The sequence below is a fragment of the Anabrus simplex genome, chromosome 10 (assembly GCF_040414725.1).
Source record: "Anabrus simplex isolate iqAnaSimp1 chromosome 10, ASM4041472v1, whole genome shotgun sequence".
In the NCBI taxonomy this organism is placed as follows: domain Eukaryota; kingdom Metazoa; phylum Arthropoda; class Insecta; order Orthoptera; family Tettigoniidae; genus Anabrus; species Anabrus simplex.
In genome coordinates this window covers 72,223,069-72,243,132 of record NC_090274.1, presented here as the reverse complement: position 1 = coordinate 72,243,132, position 20,064 = coordinate 72,223,069, and the positions used below count along the sequence as shown (strand labels likewise).

Genomic DNA, 20,064 nt, shown 5'->3' with positions numbered 1-20,064 from the left:
TCTTTTTGTTCCTTTTCAGTATAACCACATTTCTTTTCCTCAGTGTTCCACATCTTCCAGAAGGACTACAATTCCACGTGATAATCAAACATTACCTGTCATATACTCGGAAATACTCTTTTCAATAGCAGCTTCAAACAGCACATCAACGTCTGTTTGCATTGGTTTTATCAAGACACTATTTTAGACCAATCAACTTAATGAAGATAATTTTATAAAATTCGCCTTTTCTCTTGGCCAATTTTTAGCGCCGAAATGCAAAATATAAACAAAATTCAGCTCAAGTTTTCAACCATTCTAGTCGTTGACAACTGCCTCTGCAAGTATATGCTGAATTTTCTTACAAAGAGGATCCACTTCAGTACCAGACATGTGCCGTTTTTAGAATTTTGTACGACACAAATTTTCTTCTGGACAAGATTTTAAAATTTGTTTACAACAATTTTAACATCTATATGTCATGGCCCAACATACTATTTTATAACTACTATTCTGTAACATTAATATCATAAAAATTCACAGTTCAATTTTTATGAATTATAAATGTCACTGTCCTCTAAACAAGGTTTGTTTTAAGATTAAATTAATATGGCAGATGATGCCCAATAAAGGAAGGGTGAAACATGTCCCCATAATATTTAGATTTTCTATGTTTAATTAACTACATAACGTGGTACTAATAGTATTGAATAGGTGGGATAATAAATATACTCCTATTGTAAACTAAGTGAGATTGCTGTTTTCAATATGGAACAAAAATGAGAGTGATGGTTTGTAATACTTAACATGTTGAACATAAAAGTGGAGGAGGAGCTTTCACACTAATCATATAACGTATGATGTGTCACAAAATCGAACAACACGTCACGATATTTTAACGATAATAGATAACATACAGATTGAGGGAAGCACGTCGCAAGATTAACTATCTATTTACAATTTTAAACAAATTCTACTAAGCATTTTTATACAATGTTTCCCAGCACAATTACAATCCTTAAAAAGAACTGCAAGTATACCATGCAACAGCTCTAAGCCGAACAATAGTGTAGCTGATAGATTAAGTTTCATTCAAATGTAGATTGGTGAAGTTTTATATCATCAAATACAATACAAAAGTGTTAACAGCATTTTAAACAAATTTTATTACCGGATCTAGCAGTCCTTTATAATCTTAGTTATGTCATTAGTAGACAAACACGGCTGATCATGTGATGTAATCTAGTAACATAAGTACAAATTACGAAAACATCGCATGAACTTACCTGTGCCTAAAAAATGTTTTATCAACTCGGTGAACATTTTAAATCCAAGAACATTGTATTTTAAACATATATTATCCCCTGCAGAGAATAGTAGAATTTAAGTCTTAATTCTCGTACCATTTCACTTGACGATTGTTTAAGTCAGGAAGAAGAAATTGAAATTGATAACGCTTCTATTTATACTATGTGACATTCTTCACTGTATTTAGTGATGTTTTAATTATATGTTATGTTAACCAGCTGAGGAATACCTTCAAAGGGGTCAAAACTGGTCCTGTACAATAATAATAGATAAATAAAGTATTGATTAGGTGGAAGCTTCAAAACTTCATATTTGTGAATATTAAGATCAATACGGACATGAAATTAATAGATTATGACAGTGAGTGAGATGCAGTGTCAGAAGTTTTGTTGTTAACATTTACTTTTAGGTTTTAATTGTTTTAGTTTCAGGCGACATTGTGTCGCCTGCTTGCCACAGAGTATCTTGATATACAGTTGCTCATAATTTCCTTGCTGTAATGTATGCAGTTATTACAGGAGGTCTACTTGTAATTACCTAGCTGGCCTGCTTCGACTCTCAGAGTTCATAAACATATATGAAGGGTACACAGGAAAAACGAACATTGTCACAAAAAGCAAATTTTAAAGGAGAGACATTTTAAAGTTTGAATACTTCTCACAAAATGCTAAGGAGATAATTTTTTGTATGTAGGTGTCTAAATTATTGTCACATATATATGCATCTCATCCATCAATATGATGTTTCTAAGTTAACAAGTACTCTAGTAATAAATTTTTTAGTTCTTTATTGCAAGGAGTATGTGCCATTTTCCTCTGGAGTCTCCTGAAAGAATGGGCACATGCATGATATTATACTGATTATTCCTCCAGTATAGCATTAACAATACTTCAATACATTAAAAAATAGTGTTGAGAATATGTTACAATGTTTTAGAAAAAATAATAAACTGAAATCAACACAACTTGAAATAAAAGCATTATAGTCAATTATGAATTTAATGTGTTACCGTAGAACCTTGTTTATACGTTCCCGGAAACTAAGTTTTCCCGTATTATTCATTCAAACTACATGGTACCGTGAGCATCCTAATTAAATCATGTTATAAAAATCCTGCATTATCCGTTCCTCAAAGAAATGATTTCCCGGATCAAGCGTCCAGAAAGTTTAGTCCCATCAACGTTAAATCCTCGATCACATGTTTTTCAAGAAAATGTATCTCACAAAAGGACAGCTACGGCATACTTACGAATCATGATGTTAACGTCCCGTCATTGCAGTAATTTGAGGAAGTAGCCTACTGTACTTTTTTGCTAGTGGCTTTACGTTGCACTGACACAGATAGATCTTATGGCGACGATGGGATAGGAAAAGCCTAGGAGTTGGAAGGAAGCGGCTGTGGCCTTAAGTAAGGTACAGCCCCAGCAGCGAACTTGCATAAGGGACCATCTTAGCATCGCATTCGGATGGTATTGTTTACAAAATCCTCGGAAATCATAAAGCAGAAGTGCGTCCACAACGACTGGAAGAAGACAGAGCGCATTTTGGCAGCTCTACTTTAAGATGGAATGAGCTTCTTCAAATATTCGTACTTGCAAAACATCTACATTATAAGCACGGTTAGATGTTTATTTATTTATTTATTTATTTTTTTACTTTTTTCGAGTGTATTGCCGAACAGATTTTCGGCACTTCCCTCAGGGCAATGTATAGTCACTAGGCTTTCAGGCAGGAATCGCAACTGCTCGTTCTTAAGCAACGCAAATTTAGTTTTTCAATATTATCTTATACAATTATGTTATCAAGACCAGACAAATGTTGCACCTTACATACATAAAGACATGGGAGGTTTTGGGATTGCCTATTACTGTTTTGGTCCTAATAGAAGACTGGGAATTTCACCTTTTGTGTGTGTGTGTGATGATATAAAAACCGCAGTCGTCTTATTTGCGCATGTTACATTTAAAAACTTTGTATCATTTTGCACTCGTACCGACTTGTATAGCGAGTTACATAAAATCAGCTTCAAGGTCCGTATCGCACTTTAACAGATTCACAACTAAGTATTTTTTTATTTTCCACCTTATTGATACATTAATGGCATAAGGCAACTTATTGGTTAAAAGTGGTACATGTTTCGTATATTATTAATATCTTCAACCACATAACACTGTTCCGTGCGGTTAGGAGCGCGCAGCTGTGAGCTCGCACCCGGGAGCTAGTGGGTTCGAACCCCACTGTTGGCAGCCCTGAAGATGGTTTTCCGTGGTTTCCCATTTTCACACCAGGCAAATGCTGGGGCTGTACCTTAATTAAGGCCACGGCCGCTTCCTTCCCATTCCTAGGCCTTACCTGTCCCATTGTCGCCATAAGACCTATCTGTCGGTGTGACGTAAAGCAACTAGCAGAACACTGTTTAGATGAAAAATTCATATACTGACAAAGTATCAATGCTTGAGAGGAAGTTTCCTTAAATTTAACTTATGTTGTCATTTCATTTTTGTGATGTTTAGCCAAACTGATGATGGTTCATGCGTTCCCAGATTTTCTGTTTTCTCGTGTTGTATGCCTTTTTTCCGAGGTCCCTCCAAAAACGGAGAATTAAGGTTCCACTGTATATTACTTTAAATATGCACACAATAGCTCATACTAAAATGTCTCTATCAATGTTTTGCCAAAAATGATTCAATTTGTAAAAGTTTGACTTTTGATTTCAAAAAATTAAAATAATTGGTAAACAGAATAAACAATAATTTGAACATTTTTATAACTAAATGTGGCCGTACACATATAAAACGTAATACACATTTTAATATTTCTCTGTCCTGTTATGTAATGAAAGATTTAATTTAAGCCCCTTATCACAGTACTTTATCAAACATCACTATCTTCGTCGTTCGGTTGGTTCTTAGTCGACTCTTTTACGACAGGTAGACAAATAAAGAACTCCAGTGCGTCATGTTGGCAAACTTCTTCAGTATTTGAAGGTACTTCTCTTCAGGCAAAAGGAATTGGTCCTGAATATGCTTGCGCAACTTCATGTTGGCCGTGTAACACGTTCTTGCTGTAAAAACGGTGTTCAACTGTCTGTGGATATCTGGGTGTAATTGGAAGTTCCAAGATAGGGTGGGTTGCAGCAGGATAGGTCTTCTTATACATCGGTGTTAGAAAGTTACCCCAGGACTTGAACATGTCAGTTTTACAATCGACTACCTCAAAAGGAGAAGGTTTCCCTTGAGCACTTGTAAGTACTTCCCGCCAGTCATCTGGAGTTTCTGCTGGAGATTTTTTTTTGCATTAGGCCTACGTTTTTGTCACACTCCATGTACGAATGTTCTCTTATTGGGAATGTGACAACTACTTGGTCAAAGCTGTTCAATGTTATTGCTACATAGTGGAGAAATCTATCATGATGAAGTTTTTGTTTTGTCCACTGCATAAATCACAGAAAATGTGGAGTTTATGGAGAGAATGATTTAGGTAGGTTGTTATGAAAGGATGTAGCATTGAAACTACGTTGTCTGCTCTTTTTTTCCCCCCACTGTTTGTTCGAAGTGTAAAACGCAGACATACCAGTTGCTAAAACATGTATATTGAACACACAAAATGGAAGTTGTCTACGTTAATAGGCCTCATTGGTCGATATGTTTGGTAATGGGAGGTTTCTACCAAAATCTATAGCTATCGCCTAGTATGTTGCATCTTTTCTAGCTTCTCTTCTTGCATTTCTCTTCCTTTTGTAGAACCAGTCAGCTCTAACTTTGTGCAGTTTCATTTCGTTATGGAGTTTCTTCAAATCTTCTTCCATCTTCTTTATTTCCTCTAGATTAGATGACGTTTCTTTAGCCTTTTCTAAGTTACTAGCTGATGCTTTCTGTTCATTGTACATGCCAGTTCGGGGATACCCAAAAGAGATGTTAAATTTTGTGACAAATGTTGCTCTGAATGTCTCATAAGAAATTTGAACATGCGGATAGCGTTCCAGAAACATGAAAAGTAGCCTTTTCACATTCAGTTTTCAGGTAGGTAAACTTTTCCTGTAACTTGTAAACTATAATGAGCTTTGCGCTCCTTAAGAGAACTGAGAAATGTAGTCATTGCTTTGTATGTTTCGTCAGGAAGTTTACTCTTGGCTATTTTCTCATGTTTTCCCCTTTTGTCAATTGGTGAATGTCCTGTTGTAGCCAGGGACGATTTAATTGTGTGTAAACGGCGGGCAGTTACACCAAAAAAGGATAAGCTCGCTTTAAAAACAAACATTAATTACAGCAAGTGTCCCTTCACGCCCGACACGAACTTTATACACATAAGAAAAATCATGCAGACGGGCTTCTTGTCCTGGCTGCCATGGTTGCCTTCGGTTAGCAGGAATTACGGTAATTAATCCCGCTAAGTACGAGTTCTGGGCATTTCTATCACCTAACTTATTAAAATCATGTATTAGCTTATTCCGTTCACTTGCAGTGACCCGCTTAAAACATTGTAAACGTTTTCAGTTACAGTCTTCACCAGATTCATGTACAGTATCTCGTAACCTCTTCACAACACATTTCACACTAATTTACGTTTCTTCTTTGTAGAATTTTCCATTCTTGCTACTTGAGTCTTCTCATCACTTGAATTGTAGAAATGAGTGCCCATCACAGCATCCATCGTACTACATACAATATTAGTGTAACAAACCTACACAACACAGAAACAAAACAAATCACCTGACACAGCCATCAATCAGCTTAAACTGCAATGGCGGCGACATGCGCATGCACATTCGAGCGGTTGGTGGACCCTGTTCATTTTAACGTAGTTCCATGCATACATTGTTCGTTCTCCCCTGTGTACCATTTCTATTTCATTGCATATCTCAGTCATGGTTCATTGTTTCTCTTTGATATTTCTCGTGTTGATAGCTTCACTACTAATAAGGAATGGGACGAATAACTCATTTTTTGAATTTTTGGACAATGTCTGTATTTCCTGTGTACCCTTCATATGCAGCCAGTCCACCTGGGGCCATTAACAGCTAATGTGTTACACCGTGATACCATTTCAATTTGTGTCTCAAATAAACAAGTAGAAGTCCATCATAGAGAAATTTCATAATGGCGAAAAATGTACTTGCTATAGCGGATTGTCATTACATCAGCTTTTTCGTAAACATTAGGACCTGAGGAGAGGCTGCACGACGACGATGACCCAACTTCCCACATCACGACTAAAGATGGGCCCTTTATTCCTGACATTATGAAAGTTGACAGTCAATACATTCCCATTAAATGTGAATAAGAGTAGAATGTCACATTAGAACTTATACTCCGCACGGCCTTACTTCTAAATTGAAGTTTCGCAAAACAAATGAGCATCGCCTTTCATGTGTTGCCAGCTCGCTACGCCTGCGAGAACAGCTGATGCAATACGACCCCGGTAAACAGCCCTATACAGTAAAATGTAATACCATACTCAGAAAAATGAATAAATATGGACTGAAAACAAATTCATAAAATCTACAATTACTAACAACTTCTGACACTAATAAGAGAATATATTATTCAGAATAAAAGAGAATGAGGAAATAACAAATCACTCACCGCCACAGCTTCGGCTAACAGGTTTCCACCTCGGGTACAGTAAAACGCTTATTTTTGGTAGCAATATAACCCTTAATCTGAGCCCAAATCTTCTCTATTGCATGGAAATGGCAATGATAAAGTGGAAGTCGAATAACTTTATGTCCATGACGCCTTGCAATTTCGTCCACGACATACACTGAAAATTGTGGCTTGTTTTCTTTCACAAGCTGCAACAGTTAACCTTTCTTCATGTCGTCCCGCACAGGAATGTTGTGCCTCCTTAACCACTCAGCAAGAATCGACTTCTTTGTTGCCATTGTCGGAGTTTTTTCTTGAATTACAGAATGGTAGGGGGCATTGTCCATTATTATTGTACAATTTTCAGACAGGTTATTCATTAGTGTGTATTCAAACTAGTTCTAAAAATTGACACTATTCATCTCCTCGTGGTAATCGCCAGACTTCTTAGACCTCAGAACATACAAAGAGTTAGGTACAAATTTGTTTGTGGTACCGGCATGTAGAACAATAATTCTTCCCCCCTTTCCAATGGGCACTGCCATTGTACCTTCCACAGAATCATCTGTCCAGCCTTTTCCTACGGTATGGTTTGCATTAATCCATGTTTCATCTAACCACACAATCGAATCAAAATTTTCCTTCATAACTTCCCTTAAAAACCGGCACCGCCACATCACAATATCACTTCTCTCCATTAACACTCAGCGACAGTTTAATTTCTGTAACGGAATCCCAGTTCCTTTACCACAACATTCAGTGAAGTCTTGCTTCCATTAAATAGTTTGCTTTCTTTCAGAGACTCACGTAGCTTCGCAAGAGTAGGGTGGTTTTTTCTGCGGCAGTAGTCATAAATATGACGACGAATGGCATCTTTCTTGAAACTGTCCAGGTTCGTCACTGGTTTGGCCCGATTCTTTTTCTTACTCGGCGTTTCAAACTTAGAGGGTCCCGGAGATTGTTCCTCAGCATGGTATTTCTCCTTTTCAATTGCCACTACTGTGTATTTACTTACTTTGGTAGCGTCGGCAGTTCTCCGTACATCTTGTGCTAAAGGAAGCAATGTAGCACTGTTCTCCTTTTCTTTCTCAAAGTACTCATGCACGTTGGACACAATTTCACGGGCCTGGCTTCTCAAGGGCGTGCCCTGTCCCACACCTCTCGATTTCTTGCCACTTGTCTTTCCCGAACTACACTGAGACATGGTAAACACGACGAACTAAGTACACTGATACACGGACATAAATAAAACTACAGCTATTTAATAATTAAACCTATACTGTATTTATGCTATGCTAAACTGTAAACTACGCTATACTGTACTATACTAGAAAGATAAAACTTATATGAAAAAACACTAATTACTGGAGAAAAATGCAAATGATCGCGAACTGTACTGAATACCACACACGCTGAGCGAGATAGGTTAACCACGTGATGAATGTAAATATCAGACTTGGCAACTAGGTTTCGAGATCGTGCTCTGCCGATATAAATCGATATAAATGGTAGATGGGGATTGGTTGGATTCAGTGCATAATCACCAGAGCCAAAATCGGCCTAAACGTCAATTTAGAAGTAGAGCCATGTGGAATACAAAACCATGGACGGCTTGATCACTTCATTGCACTGTTATATAAATAATATTCACTATGATTAATCCTAAAATAGCATCCACTCAGAGCTCTGACTTGGAGATAGAATTAATGGCTGATGATGCCTGCAATGCCGGCAAAACATGTACCAACTCAAACTTAATGTAATGACATTGTAATAGTCATAAAGACTTAACCAGTATTGAATAGGTGGTTCAATAAATTAATGTTTAACATTTAATAACCCTCAATAAGTGTCGAAGGCCACTATTCCAGTGAAGCTGGGAAGCTGAAGTTGAACTCGTCTGATTCGAGACACTGTACAATTAATACACACCATAGTACTTCCTTTCTTGATATAGGAGTTATAACTCCGTTTTGCCATCTGGGACCTGTTCCTGTTAAATATTCTTGAGCAATCTCCATGGCCTTGCATACCCCCAAGGTCCAAAAATATCTACAAATATGGTGCCTTTGAAAAGAATAAAACCTGCACATCATAATACAACATCCTATCTAAAAAATAGTACTCCCTGTACTTGTAACTAGAGAAGTTCCAAACTTGGTAGCAGAACCATTCATAAATTAAGACACATTGGAAAAATTTTATCTTATTCCCATACATATGGCCTAGAAACCTTCATGTTGCAGATTAGAGACCTTTAAACTGTGCAGACCAGTGAAATGAAATTTCCTAGGAATGCCATGCAGAAAAAAAGGGCAAAATCAAGTGAGAAATGAGGATGTCACACCATCCTTGGGAATGGAGCACCGTCTGGGGGGGGGGAGAGATACATATTATATATATGTGTACATGGACAGACAATGCTGGCGAGACCTCGTTCAACACCGCCCTAAAAGCAAACTGGAAGGGTTACATAATGATGGATACATTTTTTTCAAAACAATCAATTTTCCATTACTTACTAATGAGTCCACAGTAAAACTTACCTGAATACCCTGATGACTGCAGAGGTAGAAGTCAAACTCTGTTGGGTGTGTGATACCTACATCTACTGTGGTGCCAGCTGGGATGTTGCCCGATTTCCCAGACTGTTCCTTCTTGTCTGCACAGAACAGTCTAAATGGGGAAAAAAAAAGAAAAAGATAGGTTTGGCTACAGAGTGAGGAACTACTTTATGAAAAAGACAAATAACATCATCAGGGTAAGTGCATTAAGAACAGCATTTTTCCAACATTTGCAAAGCATCTGAATGGGGTCATTAACTTCACTCAGTTGAGAGTTGCTCCCTGCTCAGTCTTCTCAGGGCTAATCTGTAACAGCAAAGCTTTCCAGTCTGTCAAAACCAAAGCAAGACTAATAAAAATAGAAAACCATCTGAATGGGGAAAAATTCAATAACAGATAAAAATATCAGGAGATTTTTTTTGCGGCATAACTCGTCATGTTTCAGCACATCATTGATAATGTAAATTTGAAGAAAATTTAACACATTATACTACTCAATTGTGTAATTTCTCTTATTAATTATTAATAACTTAATTTTTAAATATTGAAATACTACATGTATCTGAGCTTTTAAACACAAGACTCTAAACTGTAACAACCTTAGGCGCCTTCATAAATTTCTGAAGTAGATTTATGCTCAAAGCACTGGCCTTGTTGAACGGGTTTTAACGTATATTATTCCAGAATTCTTTTTCGGGTAGCGCTGATCTGAATTGTGTTTCTGTCCTTGTAAATATGCTAAAAATACTCTCAGTCTGCATAGATATGTGGAAATGATAAAAAGCATTACATTAGATATTTGTCAAATTTAAGAACGCCAACAACTGATTGAATACATCTTGCCAGAGGGCACTGAGCATCAATTCTCTCTAGGTACATAAAGAACGAGGAAAAACCTACGATTTAAGAAAAAATTCAGGAATACTAAATCTATATTCCTATCGGGAGATATGCCTCTGCGATCAGGCGAGAGGGAGGAAGGATCAAAAATAGGGAGTCTCCTGCTTAAATCGAGGGAGTTGGCACATCTTAATCCGTTATGGAATATTTACATTTTGTTGCGATTTCTAGTTTTATTGGTCTCGCATTGGTTTCGACAGACTGAAGAACTTCACAGAGATTAACCAAGTCAAAACTGGAGAGAAACGACGTACATTACAAAAAAACTCAGTGCTAAGACATCACCATTTTTCCTGGACTATAATTTTCATTTTTTAAAAATCAGGCCTGAAAATATGATGGTACATACAATTAATCAATACATACCATCTCACTAGGAAAACAGAACCCACCATCTGGATTTTTTTTTTTTTTGCTAGTTGTTTTTAACGTCGCACCGACACAGATAGGTCTTACGGCGACGATGGGACAGGAAAGGGCTAGGAGTGGGAAGGAAGCGGCCATGGCCTTAATTAAGGTACAGCCCCAGCATTTGCCTGGTGTGAAAATGGGAAACCACGGAAAACCATTTTCAGAGCTGCCGACAGTGGGGTTCGAACCTACTATCTCCCGAATACTGGATACTGGCCGCACTTAAGCGACTGCAGCTATCGAGCTCGGTAGCATCTGGATTTGGCATATGATCCATATTTTTCATCTGCCTCATTGTGACAATAAGATAGGAAAGGGCTAGGAGTGGGAAGGAAGTGGCCTTAATTAAGGTACAGCCCCAACATTTGCCTGGTGTGAAAATGGAAAGCCACAGAAAACCACCTTCAGGGTAGCCGACAGTGGGGCTTGAACCCACTATCTCCCGGATGCAAGCTCACAGCTGCGCCCATAACCGCAAGGCCAACTTGCCGGTGGTTTCCCATTTTCACGCCAGGCAAATAGTGGCGATGTACCTTAATTAAGACCACGACCGCTTCCTCTCCACTCCTGGCCCTTTCCTATCCTATCGTCACCATAAACTTACCTGTGTCAGTGCGATGTAAAGCCAATTGTCAAGGTCATGTAGTTCAAGAGAATCTACCGACACGAGGCTGACGTTTTGGAGCATCTTCAAATACCACAGGACTGAGCCGGGGTCAAACCTGCCTAAGTCAGAAGGCCAGCACCTCAGCCGTCTGAGCCACTCAATCTGGCTCATATTTGAGTACTTAATCTTATATAGAAGGTACGCAGCTCGGCAACCCTCTGGACCAGTTGGCTTGTGGAGTAAAATTTTCAGTAGAAAATACGAAAATATCTATTGTGCAATTTTTTTATCTATTAAATTAAAATGACATTGTTCTCTTTATTATTAACTAGCTGATGTACCTGTGCTTCACTACGGAATTCTACATTGTACACAGAATTCTAGGTTAGGGAGTGTACACGTTGTGAGTAAGACTGTATTAAAAATTGCATAGCTCTTAATGTTACACTAGAAAGGCGTCGGGGAAGTCAAACGTCTTTTCTCATATGAAGATTGGGTTAGGGAATTTCCATTGAAATGGTAAGCCCGCTTGCCTACCATCAGTCACAATCAGGTTGGGGAGTTTTCATTATAAATTGTAGACACTCACTCTCCACCTATCTTTTTACACCCTCAGAAAGACTGTCTTAGTGGTTTCCCCAACTGAAATAAACATAGGTCATTACAATGACGTCAGTAGGAATGGCGCGATTAAAAGCAATTCTTCCATATGAAATACTCGATCAAGTAAATTCCGCACATTTTCTCACTTTTAACAAACAGTACTACGCTGCTGATCTAACAGTCTAAAGTTCCAGAGCTGGAATGACCTCGCAGACAGCCATGATCCGTGAATACTCTTAGTCTCTTTTTGGCGGGCAGGGGGAGGGGGTGTCGAACAGTGGAGAGTCCCAAGGCAAGAACTATGCCCTTTAACTAATCTCTTTCATAGGAGTACCCGATGAGTCGGAAAATCTCAATTCACTAATTCACTACACTGGCGGCGGAATAATCTATCCGACTTGGAGGCAGATTTTCCCTCCAAGCCAGAGGAAAAACTGCCCTATTAACTGCTAATTTGGAATAAAATGAATGCAGAATTTAATAAAAGCGATGAGAAAGAAGCTTTTCTTAAGAAACGGCTCTTTTCAGGGTTGAATGTTGAGTTATTTAGTGAACTGTGGTGCTATAATTTGGAATAGGCCTAAATTGTAATTCTAGACCAGGTTAGACTACTACTACTACTACTACTACTACTACTACTACTACTACTACTACTACTAACTACTAAGTGAACCTCTGCCTTAAGTGCGCACAATGTTAATTCAAGACAGCGCATCAGAGTAGGAATCAAAAAGCTGGAATACTATGATGAACCAGTGTGTTATGTACCACCAATATCAGAAAATGTCTGAACCAGAGGAATGTCATGCTAAAGGAAGAGTTTTCTAACTCCCCAGCTATTTCCCGTCAATACTCAGTCAGGCTGTTATACTGTACTCGGCGGGTACTCAGTATGCAGCAGTAATCCCGTCTATCAGAGTTGAGTGGCAGCATAAGAGACAAAGAACATCACAACAAACAATGGTCAATGTAATGTTATTGTTGACGAATGTCATGCACTTTCAATATTGTAGGTGGTCACATTTAGTTTTCGTCGGACTCTGAAATACCACTCTTATCATAGTCGGTACGGTAAAACTGAATAAGAAATATATTGTATTCTCTATATCTTTTGTTATGTAGTACTTTTTGATAGGACCAATAACAAAGGTATATAAAAATTAAATTTTAGGCGCCTTCCCCTGAATTACAATTTCACCCAGGGCGAATAAAATTGTTTATAGCTTACAATGTAGTTTCTCATTTCCCAACTCTATATACCGATTTTCATTAAATTCTGTTAACCCATTTTTTTGTGGCTTGGCGTTGAAATGGACATAGCAAAAAAAATACAAATTCATGAACATCTGTGTAATTCTATATAACTTTAGTTATGCAGTATTTATTGATAGGACAACTAATAACATAAATAAATATTTGAGAATTAAATTTTAGGCATTCCCCTAAATGACCATTTCACTCAGCGTGAATCGAATTATTTATAGCCTAGATTGTAGTGGCTCATCCTTCGACTTTACATAGCGATTTTCAGTAACATATTGAGTGCCAGACCGATTTTCATAGGATTGCCGTCTAGTGCCGTGAGCTAATAACATCGAGTTACTCCCTGGTGCCAAAATGTTCACAGGCTTAACCAAGCAAATGATAGCTGAAATGAGGATGTATTTATGATATATTAGATTAACTTATTATGTATATTAGGTAAATATTGCGACCTCATATGGGGTCGTATTGGTCGTTATGAACTGTACATGTGCCCCCATGTGGGGTCGTACTTGTACAGTAGTTACTGCCCCGACACTGTCATATTTACCTTCTCCTTTGCAGGGACGCATTACATGCTGTTGATTATGAGAGATGTGTTAGCTTGTTCATACTGGAGCCGTAAAAATGTACGATCCCCGATTTTAGGTCAGGAAATGTTTGTAAATGACGATCTTCCGATTTTAGGTTAAAAATTTTCGTATAGAATTCAGTTATATAAAGTAGTGAAAATCACGTGCATTTGGTAAATTAGGATGTAACGGAATAATATTATAAGAAGAATTAGTAGTTACAGAGTTACAAGTATATAATTTTGTTTGTATAACTTTTAATTTGAGTAAGAGAACCTAGCAGCGATGATTGTGCAACATGGGAAACCAGTGACTATTTCGTTGAAGATGGTCATAATTTTTGCAACAGCTGGCTAGGAAACCCAGTGTACAGTGGGGATGTGTATGCTAAAGACTGTAATTCATCAATGAGGATGAACGTGCGAGATCGCCATTTGGTCTGTACTGGGTTCAAAATCACAAACTATTTACTTCGTCTACATCATCATTGTCTGACTCGTTCGATATATCGTCCAGACTATCTGCACTACGTCTTTTACCACTCGATTCACTCGTTACGACTTAAAAAAAGAAAAGGAAACTCACAGTACTCACACTTACTTAAACAATCCGTGCGCGAGATAGACAATGACTGTCACCCTACAAAGCACTCTTGACGTACCCATATGGGGTCGCGCCAAAACAGGAATCGAGGAATGGAAGGTGGACTATGCACGTGCTTAAATAGACGACCAGCAGATGGCAGGAAGAGACTTTACACAGCTTTCAAAAACACATACTTATTGTACACCCAAATGGGTTTGCACAGTTCTCGATTTAGAACGAACATACAACCCCATATGGTGACGTGAAGTTAAAAAACTTGACCACTCTCACATACCCAAATGGGGTCGCTTGGCACTCAATGTGTTAAATTCTCTTCAGCCGTTTTCTCCTGTTGCGTGTACATACATACATACATACATACATACATTACGGAAAAGTAAAAAGTGCATTTCCTTGTTCCTGTGGACATGGCCGATACAGAAATATCATTCTTTTCAAATTCTCAGCAATGTACAGACAAAACACTTATTTTATATGTATAGATAGAGTAGATTAGAATTATGTTTTATTTTATTTCCCATTATTAATTTTAATATAATAACAGCACCACATAACTATTTTAATGGGAGACTTAAAACGCCCAGATTGGCAAAAAGAGAAAATTCAAGAACATAGTTGGAGATTACCCAGCCCACAAGAGGACCAACAGGAATGGAGAAAGGCTGATTGACCAGTGCAGAAATTACAACTTAGTCCTCAAATCTACAGCTTTCAAACGCCTTCCTAGGAAAGCCATGACTTGGAGATGCCCTAACCCAATGCTTGGGGAATTCCAGCTGGACCACGTAGCCATCAGTAGAAGAAACAGCAAAGAAGTGCTGAATGTCAAAGTATTGAGAAGTGCAAACATTGATTCAGACCACTATATTTCTTTGTTCAAAACCAATTTCATCCCTCTTAAAAGAAGCAGAGAAAACCATTGCATCAAGTCGCGAATTCCAAGGTTCAATCCAGCCAAGCTGAAAGATAACAATAACTTCACCGAGACCCTGGCTAAAAACAAAGACAAAAAAGATTGGCCCCAACTACAGAAGGCACTAATAGATGCAGCGACAACCATCCCAGCGGTCAGAAAGAACAAACATCCATGGTGGACAACTACTTGTGACAAAGCAATAGAAGAGAGAAAGCAAGCATGGCTAAAATGGAACCGTAACAAACGTTAGGAAAACTGCTACTAAAATTATCAGGAACACCAAGAGGCAGTACAATACAAATATCATTGAACAAGCAGAGAGGAATTTTCAAAGAAACAACACTAGAGACTTCTACCAAACTTTTAAATCTCAATGCAGGACCCTACTCAGCCCCTACACTTCACCTTCGGGGACCTGACGGAAAGCTGAAAATGAACAATGAAGAGTGCACCACAGTTCTAGCGGAGTATTTCAACAACCTTCTAAATTCAAGGGAACCCAAGGAGAAACTGCATTTCGAACCTCAGAATGTTACTAAGTCGGAATCTCTCCCACCAAGAAAGGGGGAGATCCCGAAAACCATTTCAGAATTGAAATGTAACAAAGCAGCAGGCGAGGATGGAATCATAGCAGAGCTCTGGAAATACACTGATGAGGAGTCAATCCAAAATATCCATGAAATCCTATCAAATATATGGGTATCGTAATCTATAATCTTCATTTCCGTATTGACGAATTACACAATTAAAAATAGGAAAGAATTTCCACCAATCAATACTTGTTTATTGCTTATATTAAGCTACAGGACCGGTTTCGACACCACATACAAGGTCATCTTCAGCTGAACCATGAATACATATTTATATGATGAAGCTTTGATTAAATTGCATTGTCAAGGGAATGTCATATGATGATGTGCATTTAGTCACATACAAATGGGGCACGTCTTAACGTGAATTGGCATATGTCAGTATTTACAATATTGCAACTGTATGTCTAAAATATTATGTTGAGGTCCTAGAATTAGTGTATAAAACATATCTTCACTTAAACTAATATATATATGTACAGGATAAAATACAATATATAAAAAACATTTCGTGCACATGAACAATCGTATCTTGCTTGTTGGTCAATTCATCAACTCTCGTATTTAAGTCCCATTTTCAGTTGTACACTCAGCTGCTGTTCTTGGAGTTTAAAAGATGTGGTTGTAAAATTGCATGAGTAAAAGATTTAGTCTTCTTATGGGATTAAACACTTTTTTAAAATTGGAAAATTTAGATGATGATCAGGCCATGAACAGCAGATGCATCAAATTGGAAAATGCCTACCACCTATGTAAGAGTATGTACAAATCCAAATCCCTCTCACTTAACCCTCAAAGTCAGGCATTACACTACTGTAGTGAGACCATCAGTACTATACGCCACAGAATGCCTAAACATGGTAAGAAAACGACAACTTAGAAAACTGGAGCTGAAGGAAAGGAAGATCCTGAGAAAAATCATGGGCCCTATTTTGTTTGCTAGGGGCTTTACGTCGCACCGACACAGATAGGTCTTATGGCGACGATGGGATAGGAAAGGCCTAGGAATTGGAAGGAAGCGGCCGTGGCCTTAATTAAGGTACAGCCCCAGCATTTGCCTGGTGTGAAAATGGGAAACCACGGAAAACCATCTTCAGGGCTGCCGATAGTGGGATTCGAACCTACTATCTCCCGGATGCAAGCTCACAGCCGCGCGCCTTTACGCGCACGGCCAACTCGCCCGGTATGGGCCCTATTAAAGAAGAAGGCAAGTACAGAATCAGGCACAACAATGAACTGTACCAACAATTGGAGAGCATTACAACATCTATGAGGAAGAGGAGATTGAACTTCTATGGTCATGTCATGAGAATGGACAATCAGAGGCTCACCTCCAGAATCTTCCACACCATCTCTAGAGGGAAAGCGACTAATGCCAAGTGGGCAAGACTCGTCAGAAAAGACCTTCAAGAATTGGACATTGCTCCCAGTGAAATTTATGACAGGAATAGATACAGAACGTTGATCAGAACATCAAACTCTCTCCAGTCACTAACAGAAAAAACAGTACGTCCGGGAGGAGGTGTGAAATGGACCCAGGAGCGGAAAAACTTTCACAGTGCAAGGATGAAGGAGTACTGGTCAAAGAAGAAAGCTCCTACAGATAAGAACCACGTGGTCCATAGCAGGCCCAAACGGAACTATTTAAAAAAAAAGCAGAAAATCTGAAGGAAATAGGCCTTACAACAGAAGACACCACAAATAAGATAAAATTGAATACAAAACTCAAGAATACAAACCTCTGCTTTACCCTTACCCGAAACAAACCAACAACACATATTTTCAACCGAGGAAAGGGCACGAAGATCAGAGCGCCTGAAGAAGTACTGGGAGGATTGCAAAGCCCGAACAATCCCTTCAAAGAGACCTGAATTGAACGATAGATAAACTAAAGTGATCCTATACGGTCATAAAAGAAGAAGAAGAAGAAGAAGAAGAAGAAGAAGAACAGAAAATATCCATAACAATTCAAAAAAGGCAAAAAGAAAAATAGGCAACAGAAACTAAAATAGGCAAATAAAGGCATAATAATAACTGGTCCTACTGTTCCCAAATGTATGGAAACATGTTTATCTCTATTTGATACTTTGATGTTTCCACCCTGATAGAAAAGGCAATTTGTCTAACTTCGGGGCCTTAGTGATCATATACCCTCACAAGGGATGATAAAGAAATTTACAGGGCTAGCAAAAATATGATTGTAATAAATAGGAAAAAAAAAAAAAAAAAAGGCACGATAAGCAAGGCATTTTTTATAGATTTAATAGGATGGGAATGTGGACTTTGAATTTACGACGTGCTGAGTGAGAAAACGTCGTAGTGAGGAACGCACTAACGAGGTCTCACAGAACTTAACTGAAATCACTACATTTTCCACAACAATCTTTGTTGGTGATATTAGTTCAAATTGCACAACTATAGATAACCTAAACAATAATGCTCAACTCACCTTGTGTGATGTCTCTTCTGCACAACAATGAACGTAATGCCAGGTTTGTAGTCTCCTTCCAACTTTATACACGCCTCTCTGATAGCAGTCAGTTCATGCTGAAGAACCTGTAATTTAAAATCTTTATAAGATTTCCATAATAATGTCACAAAACGTAAACAAATTACTGCAAAACTTTCAGATGATACTACTTCGTACGGAGGTGAAAGACCAGGCAGTACTGCTAAACGAATGGAAATGAAGACTGAAATGAAGCAACAATATGATCGATTGACATATTATCCTCCCATTTCACCATTTCTGCAGTCAACGCAACAGTCATTTGTTCGTCTGTATGCAAGTTCAAGGTCTGGAAATGTCATGTGCTTAACGGAGTAGTGTAACCTGTAGGAAACGACTATTAACTATGAAACTGGTCCAGTTGTTGTGTCCCAACAGAAGTCCAATTCTCACCAGTGTTTTTTTTGCCTTGCTCTATAAATAACAACAGCGACATTCAAAGTTTTGCTATCATACATCCAGATGTTATAGGGATGTATAATCAATCAATTTTTGGTGTCAAAGGTTACAAATTTTTATCGTGAAGATAAAAGTCCTACCGAATCACCCCTAGGGAGCCATAGTACCTCTGAAAGTTACTCCCACAAAGATGGAGAAGAATATCAATTAACAATCAGTCTCCATATAACTTCTAACCCAGATTAAGAAAAAACAGTATTATGTTCAAGTTTCCGTCGGAAGGGTCTAGGATACCTCATGTTCATGAACTTTGAGAATTGTGTTCAAATCAGTTTTCTCATGTTGAAATATAAAAAAATGGTATAACCATTATTTAAACTTGAAAATAAACTACACATGTATGAAGGATGAGTTGTCCACCTAATTAATACTTTATTTTACAAAGTGTCTAGAATATTTACATTAAAAGACAGTACCGGTTTTGACCTGTCAATAGGTCATCGTGATGACACTTTGTAAAATAAAGTGTTAATTAGGTGGACAACTCATTCTTCATACTTGTGTGCTCAAATTATCAATATGGACATGAAGCTGATAGATTATAGTATAGAAAATAAACTTGCAAAAAATTTCAGAATTTCATATAAAGCCACAAAATGTTAATTAACCCCTCAGCGCCGACCTCTATATGTGGTATAGACCCTCTTTTCTTCCGTATTTCGGCTATAGCGCAGAGAGTTTTCGAGTTATGGATATGCAAATTGTATTGTTTCCAAGAAGACATTTTCGGGTTCATCAGTGTTGTAAGATAGTTAAAATGTAGTTGTTTTTGTAAGGATAAATATTTGTCAAGTAAGTCTGAACACTAATCTCTGCTTTATTTAAAGTCTGTTTGCTTCATTCTTTCCCACAGAATAAAATAAAGAAATGATGATCTGAGAAGTTTGTCTTTTCGCATGATGTTCTTTGCTCTATTTTTACATTGAGAGTGCAGTTTATTTATTATATTTGTCTTGATTTCTCGGCTTGTAATATTTTCGTAACTCTCCACGAGTGCTCTGTGTAGGTATGAGTTAGCGCTGCCTTCTGTCATACAATACGAGAACCAGTTGTTCAGGGTGTATATATCTTGTTTGAAAAACGATGCCTCGACCTTTTATCTGAAATATATATCAAGTTGGTTTGTTATGTCATAAATGTTATTCCCCTCATTCAGTTTCGTACTGCTGCTTTCGGTCTCGCTGCAGCTTCA

At 38.0% G+C, this 20,064-nt stretch overlaps 1 protein-coding gene across 1 annotated transcript in view; it reads right to left on the bottom strand.

Annotated features, from left to right (window-relative positions):
* Positions 1-20,064, bottom strand: part of AGO1 (protein argonaute-2) — a 327,978-nt gene that overhangs the window by 47,486 nt on the left and 260,428 nt on the right. Inside the window, exons 16-17 of the mRNA XM_067155023.2 lie at positions 18,354-18,460; positions 9,419-9,548 (exon numbers count right to left, since the gene is read on the bottom strand). Of these exons, the coding sequence (XP_067011124.1) occupies positions 9,419-9,548; positions 18,354-18,460 (237 nt within the window). The remainder of the gene's footprint in view (positions 1-9,418; positions 9,549-18,353; positions 18,461-20,064) is intronic.